The 18,111-nt window shown below is 43.3% G+C and overlaps 2 protein-coding genes across 5 annotated transcripts in view; one reads left to right on the plus strand and one right to left on the minus strand.

Moving 5' to 3' along the window:
* LOC131885907 (uncharacterized) overlaps positions 1-12,802 on the plus strand; it is a 32,034-nt gene extending 19,232 nt beyond the window's left edge. For 3 of the 4 annotated variants that reach the window (XM_059234105.1, XM_059234106.1, XM_059234102.1), the window contains exons 8-21: positions 357-681; positions 1,022-1,110; positions 1,181-1,391; positions 1,604-2,191; positions 2,419-2,775; positions 2,842-3,083; positions 7,235-7,499; positions 7,576-7,723; positions 7,790-8,015; positions 9,223-9,345; positions 9,413-9,964; positions 10,038-10,088; positions 10,337-11,653; positions 12,239-12,802. In XM_059234105.1, coding sequence (XP_059090088.1) covers positions 357-681; positions 1,022-1,110; positions 1,181-1,391; positions 1,604-2,191; positions 2,419-2,775; positions 2,842-3,083; positions 7,235-7,499; positions 7,576-7,723; positions 7,790-8,015; positions 9,223-9,345; positions 9,413-9,964; positions 10,038-10,088; positions 10,337-11,653; positions 12,239-12,724 — 4,980 coding nt within the window. In that variant the 3' untranslated portion in view covers positions 12,725-12,802. The remainder of the gene's footprint in view (positions 1-356; positions 682-1,021; positions 1,111-1,180; positions 1,392-1,603; positions 2,192-2,418; positions 2,776-2,841; positions 3,084-7,234; positions 7,500-7,575; positions 7,724-7,789; positions 8,016-9,222; positions 9,346-9,412; positions 9,965-10,037; positions 10,089-10,336; positions 11,654-12,238) is intronic. The other variant, XM_059234103.1, reaches the window with a different exon arrangement.
* Positions 12,803-12,804: 2 nt separating this feature from the next.
* Positions 12,805-15,066, minus strand: LOC131885925 (polyadenylate-binding protein 2-like; the record flags this gene model as incomplete). Its single annotated transcript, XM_059234134.1, is given in 3 exon segments — positions 12,805-13,519; positions 13,586-13,722; positions 14,587-15,066. Coding segments are annotated over 3 exon segments (654 nt in total), but the record flags the coding sequence as incomplete, so codon positions are not given.
* Between the last annotated feature and the right edge of the window lie 3,045 nt (positions 15,067-18,111).

Genomic DNA, 18,111 nt, shown 5'->3' on the forward strand with positions numbered 1-18,111 from the left:
AGACAGTACATGTTTCGCATTCATAAGGTGAAGCAGAGAAGCCCCAATGGCCGTTGTAGTGGCTTACACTCGAGCCTGGCAAACGATTGGCTTTTGCATTCCAAAATTACACGGAAACCGAGTTTGCTGGGCATGTATCAACGGAGAGAGATACTGAGGCATGCAGGCTTCAGCGTTGATACTATTTCTTTTTTTTTACTAAGAGCTAAGAGGCCATTGTAGGACGAACCTTACCTACCCTCTCTATGATTAGCGTCACAAATGTGTAGTTTAGATTCAGCATCACGATCATCTCTCAGTACGTGAACTAACTGTGTTAGTGTGTCTCATGATAAAGGAATGTGGAATACTTCTAGGTGGTTCTAAACTCAAAGAAGAGACCCGGATCAAATCGTCCAGATCAAGATTCAAATGGTGTCCTCGGTCCAGAGGGTAATAATAACAATGATAACGATTCCATGGAGCCTGGAGCACAATCATCATTGACCTCAAGCCAATCGGACCCATCCGCTCAAATTCGCCATCGGCATACTGGACCAGAGACCACGGATTCGTCCACGGTCACATCCTCGACAACATCCTCGGCCTCGGGAAATCATTCTGAGGGCTGTTCAGAAAGGAGTCAATCCGCGGCCTCGTCATTATCGAGCCCCTCAGACGAGGAGATTCCATCAGCATCAAGTGAGTACATCAACCAACCAGTTGGGTAAATTTTTCAAATAAGATATTAATATTACTAGACATGGATCTGTTTGTTGATATTCCTTCTTGTTTCATCGTATTCTCTTTCGTACATGCCTAAAGTAGTCCCCGCAGAAAATGATAGTTGTATAAAGAGTTTTGTGTTTCATCTAGCCGTAAGGACTCCATTCCTCATAACGGCATAATAGCAATGTATTATTCACAAGAACTTTAGGAAAATTATATATTTTGTTTGACCTTCAAGTGAGTTCCATTCCTAGCATTTTCGTCACTCAAATGAAGCATACTTTTCACATTAACTTGGCTTTTGTTGTTCCAGGTTCCATCACTTCTGAGGCCTTTTCACCCATGGAGGAAAGTCGCGAGAATTCTTTATCTCCTATGTTGGGGAATGCACCGCAATTTCTAGTAAGGCCAAATAGTGAAAGTGAATGTCTGTATTTGCATTTTCATTAACGCCACTTTTGAATATTCGCAGATTGAGGAAGAAATCGAGGAAACAACAGCCTATCAAAGTGAGGATGACACTACTTCTAAAGTGGTTAAAACCACCATTGCCCAAACCTCGACCATCTCCAAATATCCTTCCATGCATAGCATCGATTGTGTTCTAGCCGATATCGTGGAATTTGAGAGAGACGTTCCCGTATGTTTTCCTGAGTATGGACTTGATTTGGTGGAACGGAAAGGTAAATACACACACAGGCCTCGATAGGCCTTGGATTTTGGTTAAGAACTAAGGGCAAAATTTACCGAGAGGGATCTCCCTGGGGAATAAGGGAAAAGTTTGTCTAGCACGGACAAAGAAAAGTTGAACTTCAAACAAGGCCTGATAAGTTGTGCGTGCCCATGAATACCCTTTTCACAGAGCTGATGGCCCGATTTATTTTTCTTTCTTAAGAGTTCAATGAGGTGGATAAAGAGGAGATCCCGGAAAACCTGTCCATTCTTGCCTTGTCCGCCTTAACTTGGGAGGACAATTGGTTATTTTGTCAGAAGCGCTTGAAGGTCCGCAACTCCTTTCGAGTGAACAGAAGTGCCTTGTTCTATAATGAGCCCGTGGCCATGCTCGTCCCCAATCCCAATGATGATCAAATCGTCCGGGCCATGATCGGGAATCGAGAAATCGACGAGGTTTCTGAACTCTCGGAGAGGCAATCCGTGGCTTCCCTCGAGTATTCGGATTCTTCGTGTTCGGACCAGGACGAAAGGGAGCAACAACTTGAGGAGCAACAGGAGCATGAGGAGGAGGAGGAGGAGGTTTTAACTTCAGAATATCCTAGTTGGGACGGACAAAAAGATCTCGAACACACTGAGTATGCCGTGTTCCCTAATCAGAGGCAACCTAAGCCTAATCCGGAGGAGTTCCTATACAATCGACCGGCTCCCACGGGAGATGTGGGATTCTTGGAAGTACCTCGAAATGTGAAAGTCGTGTCGGGAAGAGCTGCCAGACTCAAGGCTGTGGTTAGCGGCACGAAACCCATGGGTGAGCATTATCCTGGAACCTCGTTGAAATGACAGCCGTGTCTCCTTGCATTCTTGATCCGTTTCAAATTTGAGATGAGCTGTAATTGAAATGTGTCTACTTCTTGGTAATGGCACAATATTCCTATGGAGACAAAGTCACTACCAATTGTGTTCCATGCTAAGTAGCATGTTTTGATCCTTTGTCAGACTTCACAAGTGCATCGAATTCTTTCGTTCTCTCCATAGATGTGCTTTGGTTTCGAGGATGCAAATTGATCGAAAGCTCACCTAATGTGGAAATTCGCCGCACTAGTGGAGATTGCCATGAGATGATTCTCTATCATACAGATGCTCTAACCGAAGGTCACTACAGTTGTGCTGTAGTGAATCAGTCTGGAGAGCAATGGCACGATTTCAACCTCTCTGTCCAACCATCCCATGAGGAGATGGCAAAACCGCAGATTTTGGAACATCCTGATGATATGGTGATAGAAGAAGGTCATTCCGTCCGATTCGGATGCGTCGTGACGGGTTATCCCGAACCTCGGGTTACGTTTCTTCGAGATGGCAAAGTTTTGCGGGCCAATGAAAATGTTTGCATCGGTAAGTAAGCGTCATTTGACATTTTGTTCCAATTGAGATAGCACAAATCTCTCCTTTGATCTTCAGAGCTGCTTCCCAATGGAACACATCGCCTGGAAATCAAACGATGTCAAGCGAGACATTGCGCACAATTTGCAGTTCGAGCCGAGAATAAATTGGGCGTAACCGAGAAGACGTGGAACATTGAAGTGGTGCTAGATGATGATGCTGACTATGGACGAGAGAGCATGTGGAGGGGTATGGAGTCACAGGATTTGGATACACACGAGAACGTGACACCCAATCAAAGTCAGAACACTTTGAATGACGTAAGTCTACTTATATTTGTTCATTCAAACCCTCAAATACATCGTAGTTCGTGGTTCCAGTTTTGGAATTTCAATTCATCAAAGCATGCGTACAATTTGATCAATTTCGACGATTAAAAGTTTAGGTTCGAAAAAACATTTTTCTGCTTTTAAATGTCAAGGAGAACCAATCCCCAAAGCGAAAAATTCCCAAGACAATGAATCTCGGAATCTTGACATTTAGTCTTTGAAAAAACAGACCTGTAAGACACGATTCAGTGAAACAGAATATGCTTGGAAAAGGATTTCCCCCAACATATTTGCAGCTTCATCCTGCGAACTAAGCGTCAAATCTTTTCACCTCCGTACCAAGTAACATCGGTCCCGTTAGTTACGTACCTATCTGAGCATGGTCGTCGTCTAGCTCATAAATATCCGCATTACCCTTCGCCTCCTCTCACCATTCAGCTCCATGACTTTACTGGGACCGATTCATACACTGTCCAACAGACAGGTGTTAGGTTTCTACAGCATACATGAATCAAGGCCTTCGGAGGCCCATCATGGTTCAATTGATTGGTATGTCCTGAGTCGTATCCTAGGGGCGTTCATGACTCGTTCATTCGAAATCTTTAATCACTGGCCCGCAATTGAAACGGTTAACTGATAGGATGTCAACGAACACGTGATAGAGGGACTCGTGTTTAAAGGGTAGAGCCAAAATAAGTACCGCTCAACCTTTGACTTGAGACACTAAAGGGAATATCCTGAAGGTGAAATTCATTGCAAGCAATCGCCTTTTCCAAGCTTTGAGGTTATGTTGCTGATAAAACTTGTGAGCATGTATTTATTTTGGACTAGTTGGAACATTGTATCTCTATATTGGATAGAAGTTACAAAACGACTATTGAGCAATGTAATTGAAGTTACCCAATGAAATATTGATGAGTGTCTGAAGCATTGACATTTCACTTTTTCGATCTCTCCTTAATATCGGAGGTTCTAGCATAAACCAGGGACCAGTAAGGACAGTTTATGCCTGTGTTAAAGTTGCTTCAAAACACCAACAAATAGAAGTGAAATTGGTTCTGATATGAGCAAGGTGTAAATGGTTATAGCTACTAGAACTAAATTGAAGTTAAAACTTAAACTGTCTTTGAAAAATGAAAATATTTAGCAAAAATTGTTCTGCCTGACCGACTGTTGCAAATCACGTTGTTTTTCATCAAATTGGTTTTTCTTTGTGTCGACGAAGCCCTTTCCTGCCGTCAAGATGGTGACATCATGTGAGGTATTTTTGTGAACTTTTGAGCTTTGCATGAATGACTGATGCAGCTATGGTCAAAATTTGGGCTGAGGGCTGAAACTTCGGAAACAAGAATCCATCTACCAAAGTTTTTTTCCAATTGCTGAAACCCCTCAAGATAGTCTCCCCATTATCTTTCAAGGGCTTCCATTCAAGCTCTTGTCAAATTGAGACCAAATCATACAAACCCTCGTACTATGATCGAACTAGAGACTAAAGTGACTTTTGTAGAGACATTGTTTGATATTAAAGAGTTTCCTTTTTCTTTCATTGCCGCAAAAACAAAGGAAAGGAAAGTGTGCCTGCGAAGCCAGCAAGACAATTTTGTCGAATCTAGAATAACATTCCACGACTGAAAAAGCATGCATTAGTGAAAGAAAATGGGATCATTTGCTCTAGCTCGTGATTTCCCAGAAAACAGCTTTCCCTGTTTAGATCTCTAACTAGCCACATCCCAAGTCTAAATTGCAGCATGAATTGGTGCTTTAGCAACTGAAATGGGCGTACCGGCGGTCATTCCCGAGGGTGAGGTAATAATTAATATTGGCTGTGACAAAGGAGTGAGAATATATCTCAATTGGGAGACCTATCATCAGACGACAGGCCTAGTGAGAGGGCTGCCACCTGACTCTGAAACAAACAAACAAAACAAAAAACAGCTCCGGATAAAAAATCGTTACCGGTTCCGTATAACTTTTGGGCCTGTTTCAACTCTCCACAACAATTTGTTTTTTTTCTTCTTGACAAATCAAAATTTCCAGTTAAAAAAGCCCCAAGTATATATATGCATGTTTGTTCTCTTCTTTTTGGAAAATCAGTTGGAATTAAATCAAGTTCTTGCAGAACAAACGCCGATTTTTCCTCAACTTCGTGAAGTCTAAAGATGGTGGAGCCTTCTTTATTTCTCAGAAAATCCTTCACTCGATTAGCTTAACCACAGCCTAACTTATCATTACCCTAAATGCATGCTTTTACTTATTCCTTTCCTTTCCTTTTGATTCATGTTATACTCTTCTATCTACCGTTTCGGAGTTCGGGTAAATCTTATAAATTTCAGCACAGAGAAAACATGTCACTTTTGACAAATGCCATGTGTTCGGCATTTACTATTTATCATAAAAATGGTTCCAATTGCTTCATTTTTCATACTGAACTTCGTTCTCAATATTCCCCTTTATAATTATTGGGTGAAAGTTGAACTTGGCACCAAAAGAATTGATGTATTTCTCCTGTATTGCCCCTAGTCAAACAATTCATTTCGAGCATGCCCGTTATAGTATAACTCGTCCATCTCGAGCAGGAGAAAATATGGCTAATATCCATTTGGATGTGATGTATCGAGTGACTGGAGTTTTGGAAGCAATCAATTGGAACGAGGTTTTCCTCCATCTAGATACCAAAATACCTATTTTTACCCCTAAATTTCTCGGGCATGATCGTTCCTCCCCATTTTCCAATTGTATTTCACTGATGAATTATTGAAGCACTTCACCATGCATAATTTGTATGCAATTATGAAGCTCCCATGCCAAAATGACGGTCCCTTAGCTAGAGAGTGAAGACACGTAGTAGTGCAGCAAGTACCAGATGGTTGCTGGCTTTTCATTAGTGCGCTCACTGATTCGCAGTGGTCCGTTCGCGAACTAGCACACTCCGTGGGTGGATGAGGTAGGGCCCGCTGAAAAGACAACGGTTCGACGAGTCCGTGCTACGAACTTTGTTTAGTGCTCATCAGAGCAGTGTGGTGGTTTGTTGAACTACACTTCGTGTCTTTAGATAAAGTTAGTCTCAGAGTGAAGTGAGAAAGAGATCCACGTCCCATTGGATGGTCATCGTGTTCATTAGCATATTGAGCTTAATGTTAGGGCAAAACTGTGAAAGATAACTCAGAACGGGGGGACTGAGCACTGTCCCTTGAGGGACTCCCCCTGCACTCCTTTTCCGTGCTAGTGAAAACGACGGATTTTTGTACTTTGTTCGAGTGTGCTGGTGGGTAGATTCTGGCAAATATTTCTGGATTACATGTGCTATGTACATTTGTTTTAAATGTTAAGGAGTGAGTTAGTTTTCATGAAAGCCGTAACTTGAACAAGGTGCACAACTTGTTAATTGCCTTCCGTTCGTGACCTGCCGCTACGAACTTAATAAATTTTATTAAGCATGAGCGACAGAGCAGAAAAAGTCAGTGTACCGCTTCACGCATTTGTGTTGTTCCATCGATTGCATTAGGGTTATTGCTTGGCCAATTTAGAGGCTAGCTCTAGTGGCGAATCCAATGGGAGTGTATGGGATATCTTTTTATTTTGAAACCTTGGTTTATGCTTGAGTAAATAACGAATGTTTGCGTACGAAGCCAAGGCGTAACACATATTGTAAAGCTGAGTCCATCTAGCATTCTAAAAAAATCCGATCTTTGTGCGTATCTCAATATTTTTCATGACTACTAGCAGTTAACCTTGTCGGACATTGATTTGAACCGTCTCTTTCGACATTTGACTCTCGCAGCTGACAATTTCTCACTTCACCTCCATGCGAAGTTATTAAACTTGACTGCATCTAATTTGGTATTAATTAAGAAGTTTTTGTGGTCGTGACTTCGGTTTCGCTTCTTCACTCTCGAAATACTTTTTTGGTGCCAAATGCTCCGCATCTTTTGGCTCATCCACGCAATTAAATCGAGATGGGAAAGAGAGAGGATGACTTTCAAGATGATTGAATGGTAAAATTGGCAAACACGTGAGCGTTCGTCAGTAATAAATCACTTCCCTGATCACTGTTCAATGGGTATGGTCCAGCCAAGTGTACGAGTAATTCGAGTCGTACGTGCCTCCAAACAAAACAACATGACGACGTTGATACTTTTCAGATCTCGAGTTGTGCCACTTCGGAGGTTGACGACATGCATTCCGCAGCCTCAACTCTGGCTCTTTCAGCCTCGTCTCCTAACAACAATATTCACCACCAATATCTGACCTGTTTGGCCGAGGCCAAGAACACCAATCTCGTCAACGAGGCCAAGAACGAGCTTCTAGCCCAAGATTTGGGGTACGGCGAAAGCGACCTCGAAACAGCCACTACATCGGCTAGTGAACTGGAATTTATTGACCTCGATCGACCTCCAGCTCGACCAGGTGAGATTGCGCATGATTTATTTCAACAATATTTCTTAATCTAATTCACGCTCGCCCGGGGAAATGGTTTTTAAAGGCACAATTGCGGATCGCGAACACCGGAAATGGACGGAAAATGCCATCTCCCTCCTGAATAACCCCTACAGTAAGGAGAATATTGAGCGGAGACTCACCAGAGGAAGTCGAGATTCACTCCACCTTTCGTCGCCAACGGATTTTGTCAGGTAGGTCTCTCTCTGCTCTCCAGTATCATTGATGGGCTTTGATTTCATAGACAAGGCTCCATTTAGATCCGTAAATTCGTCCCATAACGACCTAATGATGACCTTGAACGCTCCGCGTAAGATTGACTGCGGCTTGAGGTCCATCAACTCCGCCCGATATCGAAGAGACTATTATATCAATGGCGACATGGATGAGATCCCCAGGTTCAAGAAACTTTCGTCGAGCTCGGACACGAAGGAATTGCCAAGCCCGCCTCCTTTCCGAACCGTGACTTCGACATCACATCCAAAGGTAGGCACGGACTTTGATTCTATTTTCAAGGCGAGGACCAGACTCGAGCATCGATTTCATTGTCGAAAATGGGGTCAATTTGAACCCGTGCTTACATGCTAGCCACCAATTAAAACCACTTTCATCTGTTTTTCTATTTCTGCTTCGAATCGTCAGGGTCGGCAATCGGGGTAAAGTCTTTGGATTTGGCATGAACCTATGCATGCAATCTTTCATGGTCTTGGTCATATTTAACCTTGTTGGTTGACATATCACATCGAGTTTTCAAGTTGTTGCTGTATTGCGTCGATGTTTTTCATTCTACTGGATCTTTTTGATAAGCGTAATGAACTATCTACCAAAGCATAAAAATATTTTGTATATACATTCGAATGTGTCTCGATTTTCGTCGCTTTTTTGGACTGTTCCGATACGTCTGATTGTTATCAGTGTCCATTATCTGTATCACCTTCAACTCGGCATGAATTTGTGTACAGTCTTCTAGCTCGACTGTACTGTATAATACGTAGATATAGGGCACTCTGTCGCGGATTTGGATCAGAGCGGAAATGACATTTCTAAAACCGTGTATTTGTCCGACAATCGTTAATGTCTACCGTTAGCTATCGAACCTATGTCTTTCGCTTCCATGTTGGTCTTTTTGGACACATCAGTATGATGCAAATGCCCTTCCTTAATGCATCAGGTTCCCCAAGAGAACTACTAAGTACTGTAGTGTTTGCCATTTTCATATGTGTTTAACTCGAGCATGCGTGAAGATTACCACCACTATCTATAAGGGGCCCTTTATTGGCCGCAATAACTGCGATTTGACTTTGCAATTCACAGAGCTAAAAAAAGTGTTTAGCACTTGTACGTAATGAGCTGAAACAAGTGTGCTTTGTTGGACTCTTCATTTAGCCTTAGTGGTCCTTGCTCGAACTTCATGTATGTATCATTTCCTGGTAAGACCAATGAATGAACTAAATTCCAAACTCCCGTCTCTTTGTTGGGCTTTCCGTTCCTGCACTCTTGCATTCCCCCTTCATCAAAATCACCTTCCACCACTTGATGTTTGGTGTGAATTTTCTGACCACATCTCCAGATCGTTTGTCTGCGTGCGATGGGAAATAACGAGTGAACAGAGATTCTTAATTGATGCTAAAAATCGCGTTCGGTTCTGCTCCAGAGGACGGCATTTGAACTTAAGATTGTCTTTTTGTTACAGGACACTAAACAGGAGGTAAAACGGAAGGGTCATTCCGATCCAGGACCCATCGAGAAACATGTTGAGCCTCCTCCATCAATCAAAAGTCTGGAGGATTCGTCACCATCCGACAAGGACGGGAATGTATGTCCAATTTTAAGTGCTCTTAGGTTCGTCTATTGACTTTGTCTTCCACTCATAATTATGCTAGAGATCAAAAGTGGAGGAGGAGATAGCTCGATTTCAGAAGCAAATCGAGATCAATCGCTCAGAGCGAACTCGAGTCAAAACTTGGGAGCTCCGGAAATCCAACTCGCATCGTCTGGGCAGTATGGACAGCCTGTTATCCATGGATTCGGATTATAGTAGCGGTCGAAGTGCGCCTCCATTGCCTCCCAAGGGCAAATATGTGTCCAATGACTCCTTGGTCCCTCCCCACCTTCCGCCCAAGACCAAGATCCATCACAATCATCATCAAGGACTGAAGAAGAAGCAGGTTAGCATTTCTACTTCCGAGGTGTTCATCCACTCTGATTCTTGCGAGAGAAGTGATTCGGATGATCTGACCTCATCGACGGTGTCTTCGGTGAAATCTATGACTACACCGGATCGTGAATTCCTCCACGATTCCGAATCACTTGGAGGATCGAACGATAGTTTGGCCACTTTGCCTTCGGTAAAAGAGCTGGCCACCAAGTTCCAACCCAAACCAACCCCATCCAAAGTGGAACAACAGCCCAGAACGGGAGATATTTCCAAAAAGGTGGGAAATCTTGTAGCTTCTGGTTGGTTGGTTGGTGGTAAAATATCTTGATTAATGTTGTGCTTCGTTTCAGAATAAACCGAGGGCGTTGATGAAACTAAGTTCTCAAACATCGAAGCAAGAGGTGAGAAATTGATTTATTAATCAGCCACTTACTACATCGCTCTTGTCCCTTCACTGTCTCTTTTTCAACTAAATACTTAACCCAACGTGCTTTACCTAGTAACAATTTTAGTACCTTAGACGATTATTTTAGTCTAATCAGATACATTCATTGTTTAACCCAAGCATGACTGCTATATTGATAACTCTTTTTGCGTTGACATTCAGACCAAACTTTTATGCATTCCGTAACTCTAATTTAACACGTAGAACGGATCGACTTCTTGCTCTCCTATCGACTCAATTGACCAAGCACGACACCCGAAACTCGACAATCCTTGGCCGAATTCCTCAACTAACCGCACTTCCACACCTAGCCCCAACAAAGATTTCGAATCTCTTTCCGAGTTCTCCTCCGATGAAAGTCAGGAAGATCCAGATGATCCGTCCACATTGGATATCAGTTCGTCGTTGAGTGATAGCGCTGAATCATTGCACTCGCCCGACTCGTTAGAACTAAGTAGCCAGGACGACCTCGAATCTTTGAACCAGGAAGAGGCCGAGGTCGAGGAATTGACCATTCACGGTCAAGTTGTTCTGGAGGAATATCTTGACTTCGAGCCCCAAATCATCGGAGCTGACGAGGAAGAAGACGACGAGGACGACGACGAGGACGACGAGGACGACGATCTTTTTGAAGATATTGACTTGAATTCACCGGGGGAGCCACCCGTAAATGAGGATGGGATCGTTGACGACTGGCCTTATTCCTCAGACGACGAGGACACTTTCCGTCTGAGTATGGATGGATTCTCACAAGGCCGATTCACTGGGAGCTCCTTGGCATCCATACCTGAAGAACCGACTGAACCATTAACCCCTGAAGAACACCATTTCATCCCATTGGACAGGTGCCAACCGAACCCGAACCATTTCGTGTGGAGCGACCTCGAGATCTCATCCAAACGACGTCCCTCAGAATTGTGGAAACGGCATAGTTTGGACCGGGAAACCGATCCAGATCAGAAAGGCCCCACCCACCTCCATCAGAAATATGCCTCCGAATCAAACATCGAGGACGCTTTGGTCATGATGGAACCAGGATTGAGAAAGATCTCCAAAGAGACCCATTTCACATCGGATGAATCCAGCCCTTCGGGATCGGGACATGATTACGAAGAGCAATTCAATCATATCTACTCGACCATTGACGAGGACCCTTTGGACGAGAATATCTATGAGGAATGCTTCGGTCAGAACTCCATGGAAGAATCCGGGTTCTACTCCAATATCGGAGTGTCAGGTCCGGAATCGTGCTCCAATCAGAGTGGTCACGTGACATTGATCCAAATCGATCCTTACGGACCTAATCCTTGTCAGAAAGCGTCCTCAGTGACGGTCAATGGTCGACAGATCTATTGCAACGCCAACAACTACCCGGATGCTCAGGAACGTTCCAGACAGAATTCTGGCCCACTGATCCAACTGAGCCAACGGGTGCAGACTGTGATACCCATTAGGAAACCACAGCATGGACAACAACCACATAATTTGACTGCTGACCCTACTAACCATAATACGACTACGGTACTACTTACTATTCATGAAACTAGCAATTTGCTGTACAGCTAACCGTCATTCGTTTGTTATTTTCGGGGTTGGCCCTTTCTCTCTTAATGTCCCACTCATGTTGACGAAATGCTTGGACGAATGTTTTGCTATTGTTATACGTGGTGGCTTGTTTTTAATATCTGTTTCCACTTTCCGTCCCTCTAGTCCTTAAGAACCGGCTTTACCTTCCGTCAAGAGTTCTCCTCTTCTTCCAACACCTGGACTGACTCAGGCTTTCATTCTCGCTCGTCTACCTTAGGAAAAGGGACCAATCTGGAACTCTTTCATCCCAAAGCCATGGTTGACGACTAATCTGATATCTCGTGCTGTGTTCGTGTTTCCCTCGCCTTTCTTTCGTTAATGAATTCAGACTCATTGTTGCTTGTGCATGCTGATCGATTAGCCCAGACACACCTCTTTTTGCATGGACAAAGTTTGCATGAAATGAAGGCATGTCTCTTTAAGGTGGATCGGTTCTTGTTCCTCTTTTTCCCCACTGTTTTCTCTCTCCTGCAAACATCGTGATGTGCACCGTTTCCAACTAGTTCACTTTCATTTCAGATTCACTCACTCACGGCACGAAGTGTGCCGCAGAAATTTCGAGAAGGATTAAAGAAAGGCATGCCTTTCATGCCGGATCGAAACATCAAGGCGTCCGTGGAATCACGGGCTCCGGTCCTCAACACAGACGAGGGTACGGTTACCACCAACACCACTACTACTACTACTACTACTCCTACTAGTCAAGCCACACTCCTTCCTGTTCACACTAAGCAGACCACGGCTCGAAATCCCGCGCACTCCACCCAACTCAATATCGTTTATGACTCTGAGAACAAGAATTTGGTGCCTTATCCCGACGGTGATTTCATTCGTAGCCCAAGTCCGGAGCATTCCGGTATACCCGCAGTACCCGTGACCATGCCCATGCGGTCTAAGGACGAGGAATACACTTCAGACGAAAGTTATGGCTCGCTTCCACCTAGTAGAAAGCACCCTCCTATGCGAAAGAAGTCCAAGAATGGCATCAGTAACAACAATAAGTAACAGTAGTTGCCACTCTCCTTTACACACGAGTCATGAATCTAAGTCATAAAATAACCAATAAATCGCAACAACGTTGAATGTAGAGTTTCTTTTTTATTATGGAGACATGAAGAATAACAGGACAAAGTCATTTCTTGGATAAACAGAAATGATTTTGCTTCCCAAAATCAAGCCAAACGTGTAAAAAAAAGAGATAATCATAGACAAAACAAGGAACACGGTGTGGATTCAAGACAATACTTGACAGCAAAGTAGGCTCTGAAATGACCAAAAAGCCGGAGAGGAGGAAGAGGAGGATTGCAACAACTTACCCAGATTGAGCTCAAAGATGTTTGATGAGATTTATCCAGGATCCATCTCAAGTGTCCACCTCGCTTATCTGGACGAAGAAGAGAAGGCGGACATTTCCGCCATACTTCAAGGGGACTCAAACTAAGGCAAAAGTTCCTGAATCAAAACCCTTTGCTCTCTTTTTGTCTCAATTTCTCGACTATCATGTGGGCATTTTCGTTGTTTGCAAAAATTACAATAGTATTAACATGGATCTTTTTGTTTTGGTGGTTGAATGTTCTTTTGTGTCCGGCCCATCTTTTCGCTGTTTTTTTGGTTATCCTATCCTCTTTTTGTCTACTTTTGTCCTTTTCCTTTCTCGGCTGTTTTAAAGTTTGAGACCCCTGGATTGGTCGAATACGCGATGATAATTGGTGATAACAATGATGCGGAATGAATGAATCCAAAACGTGATTCCAGCAGCATCACTAATAAGGCGAAAAGAAGGCGCCGCGCCCTCGGTACCTAGACATCATACAACTTGGTTAAAATCCTCGCCAAATCCGTGTTGACCGGTCGACCGATACTAACCTCGGCCTGCGCATGGCTCCGAACCCACCGCGCCCTCGATATCCGCCTCTGGAACCGCCTCGGAATCCGCCCCGTCCCCCTCTAGGCGGTCGATGTGAGTTGGTTATGCCCGGTTTGTTCGTGCGTTTGGGCATCACCTGTGGAGAAAGCAAAATTTTTTAAGTCATTGAAGCATTAAGCAGAAAGGAGAGTGAATTGAAAATGGGCATGCTGTGGTTTTACTACTGTCACATGTTACCGCCACTGTCTGTGCCCTCTACTGTCAGAAACTACCCTCTATGCCGACCCTCTTAACTCTCATTTATCCGTTGAAAACTGGTTCGTCATTCTGGCATATTTACACACTCTTAGCTTACTTTTTGAGATTGAAGATCAAAAACAGTGTCAACACCATTTTTGGTGAGGAACAGGGCTGACATGAGGTCTTGTTGTCTTTGTTTGCCTGGGCCAAAAGTAACCATTTGATTCAATTGGTGATAAAAACAAGATTTTGCTGGTCCAGAATTTGAAATACATATTCATGAGAAAGCCCTAAAAGCTATTCAATAAGAAGAAAATTAAGACTCATTGAAGTTGGTTCGTGATGGTAAAAAATATCCTTGAAATAAATACATTTGATCTAAATCACAATAATTTTGCCAGATGGCGCTTTGATTTTGATGGTATTCACCGGCCATCTGTGAGTCAACCTGTAAGTTACAAAGTGACGGATCTCATTTACAGGAAAGAGACTAGCTGGAGGTCAGCCCTTGGAACGGTAGATGGCGATAGTTTCTGAAACTGATGACGCCAAGTTGAACATGTCTATTGACCCGTCCCATCAAATATTTCCGATTTGCTCAAACCTCTATTTCAGATACTAGCCTGGCTGGGTAAAACGAATGCTTGACTCTCCCGGCCTCATAAAAAAAAAAAAACACAGCAACTATTTTTGGGTTGGGTTTGTCCCGCTTCCTCGCTATTGGCCTCCAATGGGCCCCGCAAAGTTCAGTTGTTCTCACCTTGATCTGTCGTCCGCGGAAGAGCGAGTCGTCCAAGACCATGGCCGTGCCCACCGAGTCCTTGTCCGTGAACTCGACATAAGCAAAGCCTTTGGGATGGCCATCGAACTTGTTGCACAAAATGGTGACACGGTTGATGGCGCCGCAGCCGTGGAAATGCTGTTCCAACTCCTCGGCCGTGGCGCCGTAGTCTACATTGCCCACATAGACCGAGCGCCCGTCCACCTCCATCTTCTCTTCGTACGACAGATTGCTTTGCGAGCCCCCGCCCGCCCCCGAGGTTAGGCCGCCCCCGCCACCCCCACCCACCATCTGTTGGTCCACTTCGGATTGCATCTGTTTGAGCTTTTCGGCCTCTTCTTCCATTTGCCGGACGCGCGCTTTGATGGCCTCCAATTCGGGGTCCTCATCGTGGGATGAGCTTAACTCGGCCTCGACCGAAGTGTCCTCCAAGAGGCTGCCCGACTCGGCGTAATCGTCCGACATGCTGCACACGGGTCAACGGGCTCCGGGTCAACGATCAACGTCAGTGGATGAATGAGGAGGAGGATCACAAAATCACGAACGTGAAGGACTACAAATTACGATTGGTGACTGATGAACAACGTTGATGCTGAATGATAAGGAACATGATGAGCGTCACATAGCAGTGTTGCACTCAGGAGGAAATGAAAAAAGCGTGAAATTTGTGAAGGCTTCTGGTGAATGATGATGGATCAAGATCTTATTTCTGATTTCAAGATCCAGCCTCATCAAGACGGATATGAAAGGTAGTTCCAAATCACTGGCCAGCTATGATCACAAGATGTAAGAAGCTTTATGCCCTGACCGCCCTGATCTTTCCTTCGTGTGGCTCATTCAGGTGCAAGTACAATACGATTGTTCAAATATGGAGACACTAGCCACCGGTAAACAGCGCTTAGTTTGGCACCACATTTCATTTCGATCAACCCACTGGTCAGCTCCTTGACGTCACGGATGGGGGTACGGCATGGGTCCACCGGTAATCTATTGTTTAATGGTGCGTCTACACCAGAAACATTTTGTCACAAAGTTTGCCTAACAATTTCGAAAATGTTTGGTAACCATTCTTCTCTGAGCCGTCTACACGTGGAACCACCCGATCAAAATATTTTGACAAACATTTTGATTTCGATTTCTCATTAGATGAACTTGCAAGTGTCGTATCATTTCCCAATGGGTCTTGAGTTCATTCAATATTTCTGTTATGCACAGCAAGCAAGATAATTGGTATAATCAAGAGTGGGAAGACTGGCGAATAAAAAAAAACACCTGGGCAGTTCTGTCAATTTACCAAACTCTTAGTTCAATATCAGAATAATGTTTGCTTCAAAAAGCCGGGAAACGGAATTAAATGACAAATTCACTATATGCCTGGTATCTGTTGGCTATAATATTTGTCTTCCTCAAAATGCTTAACCTCAGGGTTGGATCACATTTTTTTCTTGAATTTCCTTTCCTTAATTGCCTAATAGCTGCCAATAAGTTGGCAGAGAAATAATGAAATAGTCTGATGCATTCACAGCATTGCAATTTTTAACCCTAGGGAATAGGAGGAGGACACATAAAAAGATAAAATCAGTTTTTGAGAATTCAATTTAGTTTAAAACCACAACTTTGCAAATTAGTTCAGTTTGATAAGTGCATCCGCATTATTTGCAATGTTAGAGAATTGCAAAAAATGATGCATTTTATGACGCCCACTTTTTTTGCGGAATTTGTTACTGCTATTAGGAATGGGATTTTCCAGCAGTTTAAGATGAAAGAGAAGAGTTGAAAATTTTATAACTCCATTTTTACCTTAACACCAGTTGTTTCATCCACAATACTGATATGTAAACCAATTGCCAACCCAATGCCCATGATGTCATTGTAATCCATCATAAGTAGCTCCCCCAGCTACCTCCAGCTCTTGATTGTATATGTCTCAGGAACCAGTCTTATCAAAGAGTTATGGGATTTGGTGGTCAGCCTGGATGCAACCATGGGTGAAGAATGTCGCATACGTCTTTGAAGGGAGTAGAAATAGGAAGTCCCTGTCGACCATAACTAGCAATCACAGCCCTCTCATATCCAGCAAGGAGTGGGTTAAAATCCCAAGAGGCAAATGATAAAAGTGGTTGCCAAACAACCTTGAATTGTGCAAGTTACCAAATGGTTTCCCATGAAAACAGTCACAAATTGTCCTTCAGAAAGGACAGTCACAATTCAACTCAAGAGGAGAAACGGAAAGTCTCTTTCAACCATAACCAGCTATCACAACCCTCTCATATTAGGTGAGGAGTGTGTTAAAATCCCAAGAGGCAAATGATAGAAGAGGTTGCCAAACAACCTCCAATTGTACAAGTTACCCCTATGAGAACAGTCACAAATTAACTAACTCTTGAGGAGAGAAGTCAGAGTTTGAACCTCTTCAAAGAGGCACCACTTGCCATCACTATGTCCTCCATTCTTGTACCTCCCATACAGTGGACCTTCCATCCCATTGAGAGGTTGTCATTACAGGATCTCTGTTGGACCATCTTCCCAGACATGGAACAGTAGTGATCAACCCATTGATTCATATGTGTATATCTCCATCTCAATTGGCCCAACAATTATCTCATTTTCGTACTGGAGCAAGACAGCTGATAGCCGGTGTGTTTTTGATGAATAAAGTAGATTGAACTGTAAATTCTACCTTGAAGATTGGCTCAGGTGTATGTTGTACAATAGAGATTGTTCTGTATCTGTGGGGAGTACAGGAAGCAAATGATTTGTATTCAACTGTACATAAAGTTCTTCACTCTTGCAGCAACCCATGGGAAAACCATTCAACAAGGGAATTCAATTAGTCAGGACCTTTCACACCTTGATGGTGGACAGAACACAAAGTAGTTGTCTTTCCAAAAAGAGAAGATTAAGACCAATAAAAACTACCCAGTTTTACTACATACATTAGCAGTAGAGACTCAGATAAGAGAAATGCAGTCAAAAAACTTTCAAATAATTAGCTAAGGTGCTAACTGTGGAAAAATGTTGTATGCACCTGAGTATATCACTATGAAACAATTATAAAGGTTGATTGGAAACGATCTTATCCGGATTTTTCTTCAAACTCACAACTAAACTTGGGGTAGAAAGGAGAGGCAGGATAATCTGAGGTTTAAGAAAGCCATAGAAATTCGTCATTCATTTGGAATCACAAGATTGGTGAGGCACTTTCACTTTAACGTATAAAGCCAGCTTATAGGTATATCATTTTTTTAGAAAAGGTTGGCCACGTTCATTTCCTTTCTTGGTTGTCCGAGGCCAAAGGGTACATTTTATGCTTCAAAATGCCCAATGACATTGCACCAAAAAGAACCAAAATATCTTAATTGGTTCTTTTCATAACGATGCCTTAATTTTTTCGTACACATACTTTCATTGGAAGCGATCAATAGGTTGGTCGGGAAATTGCGATCCAATGTTTGGTTGGAGTGTTTCTGAATCCGAGGAGACTTCCTACCTGAACGCCATCTC

This window comes from Tigriopus californicus, chromosome 8, assembly GCF_007210705.1.
Source record: "Tigriopus californicus strain San Diego chromosome 8, Tcal_SD_v2.1, whole genome shotgun sequence".
Taxonomy (NCBI): Eukaryota; Metazoa; Arthropoda; class Copepoda; order Harpacticoida; family Harpacticidae; genus Tigriopus; species Tigriopus californicus.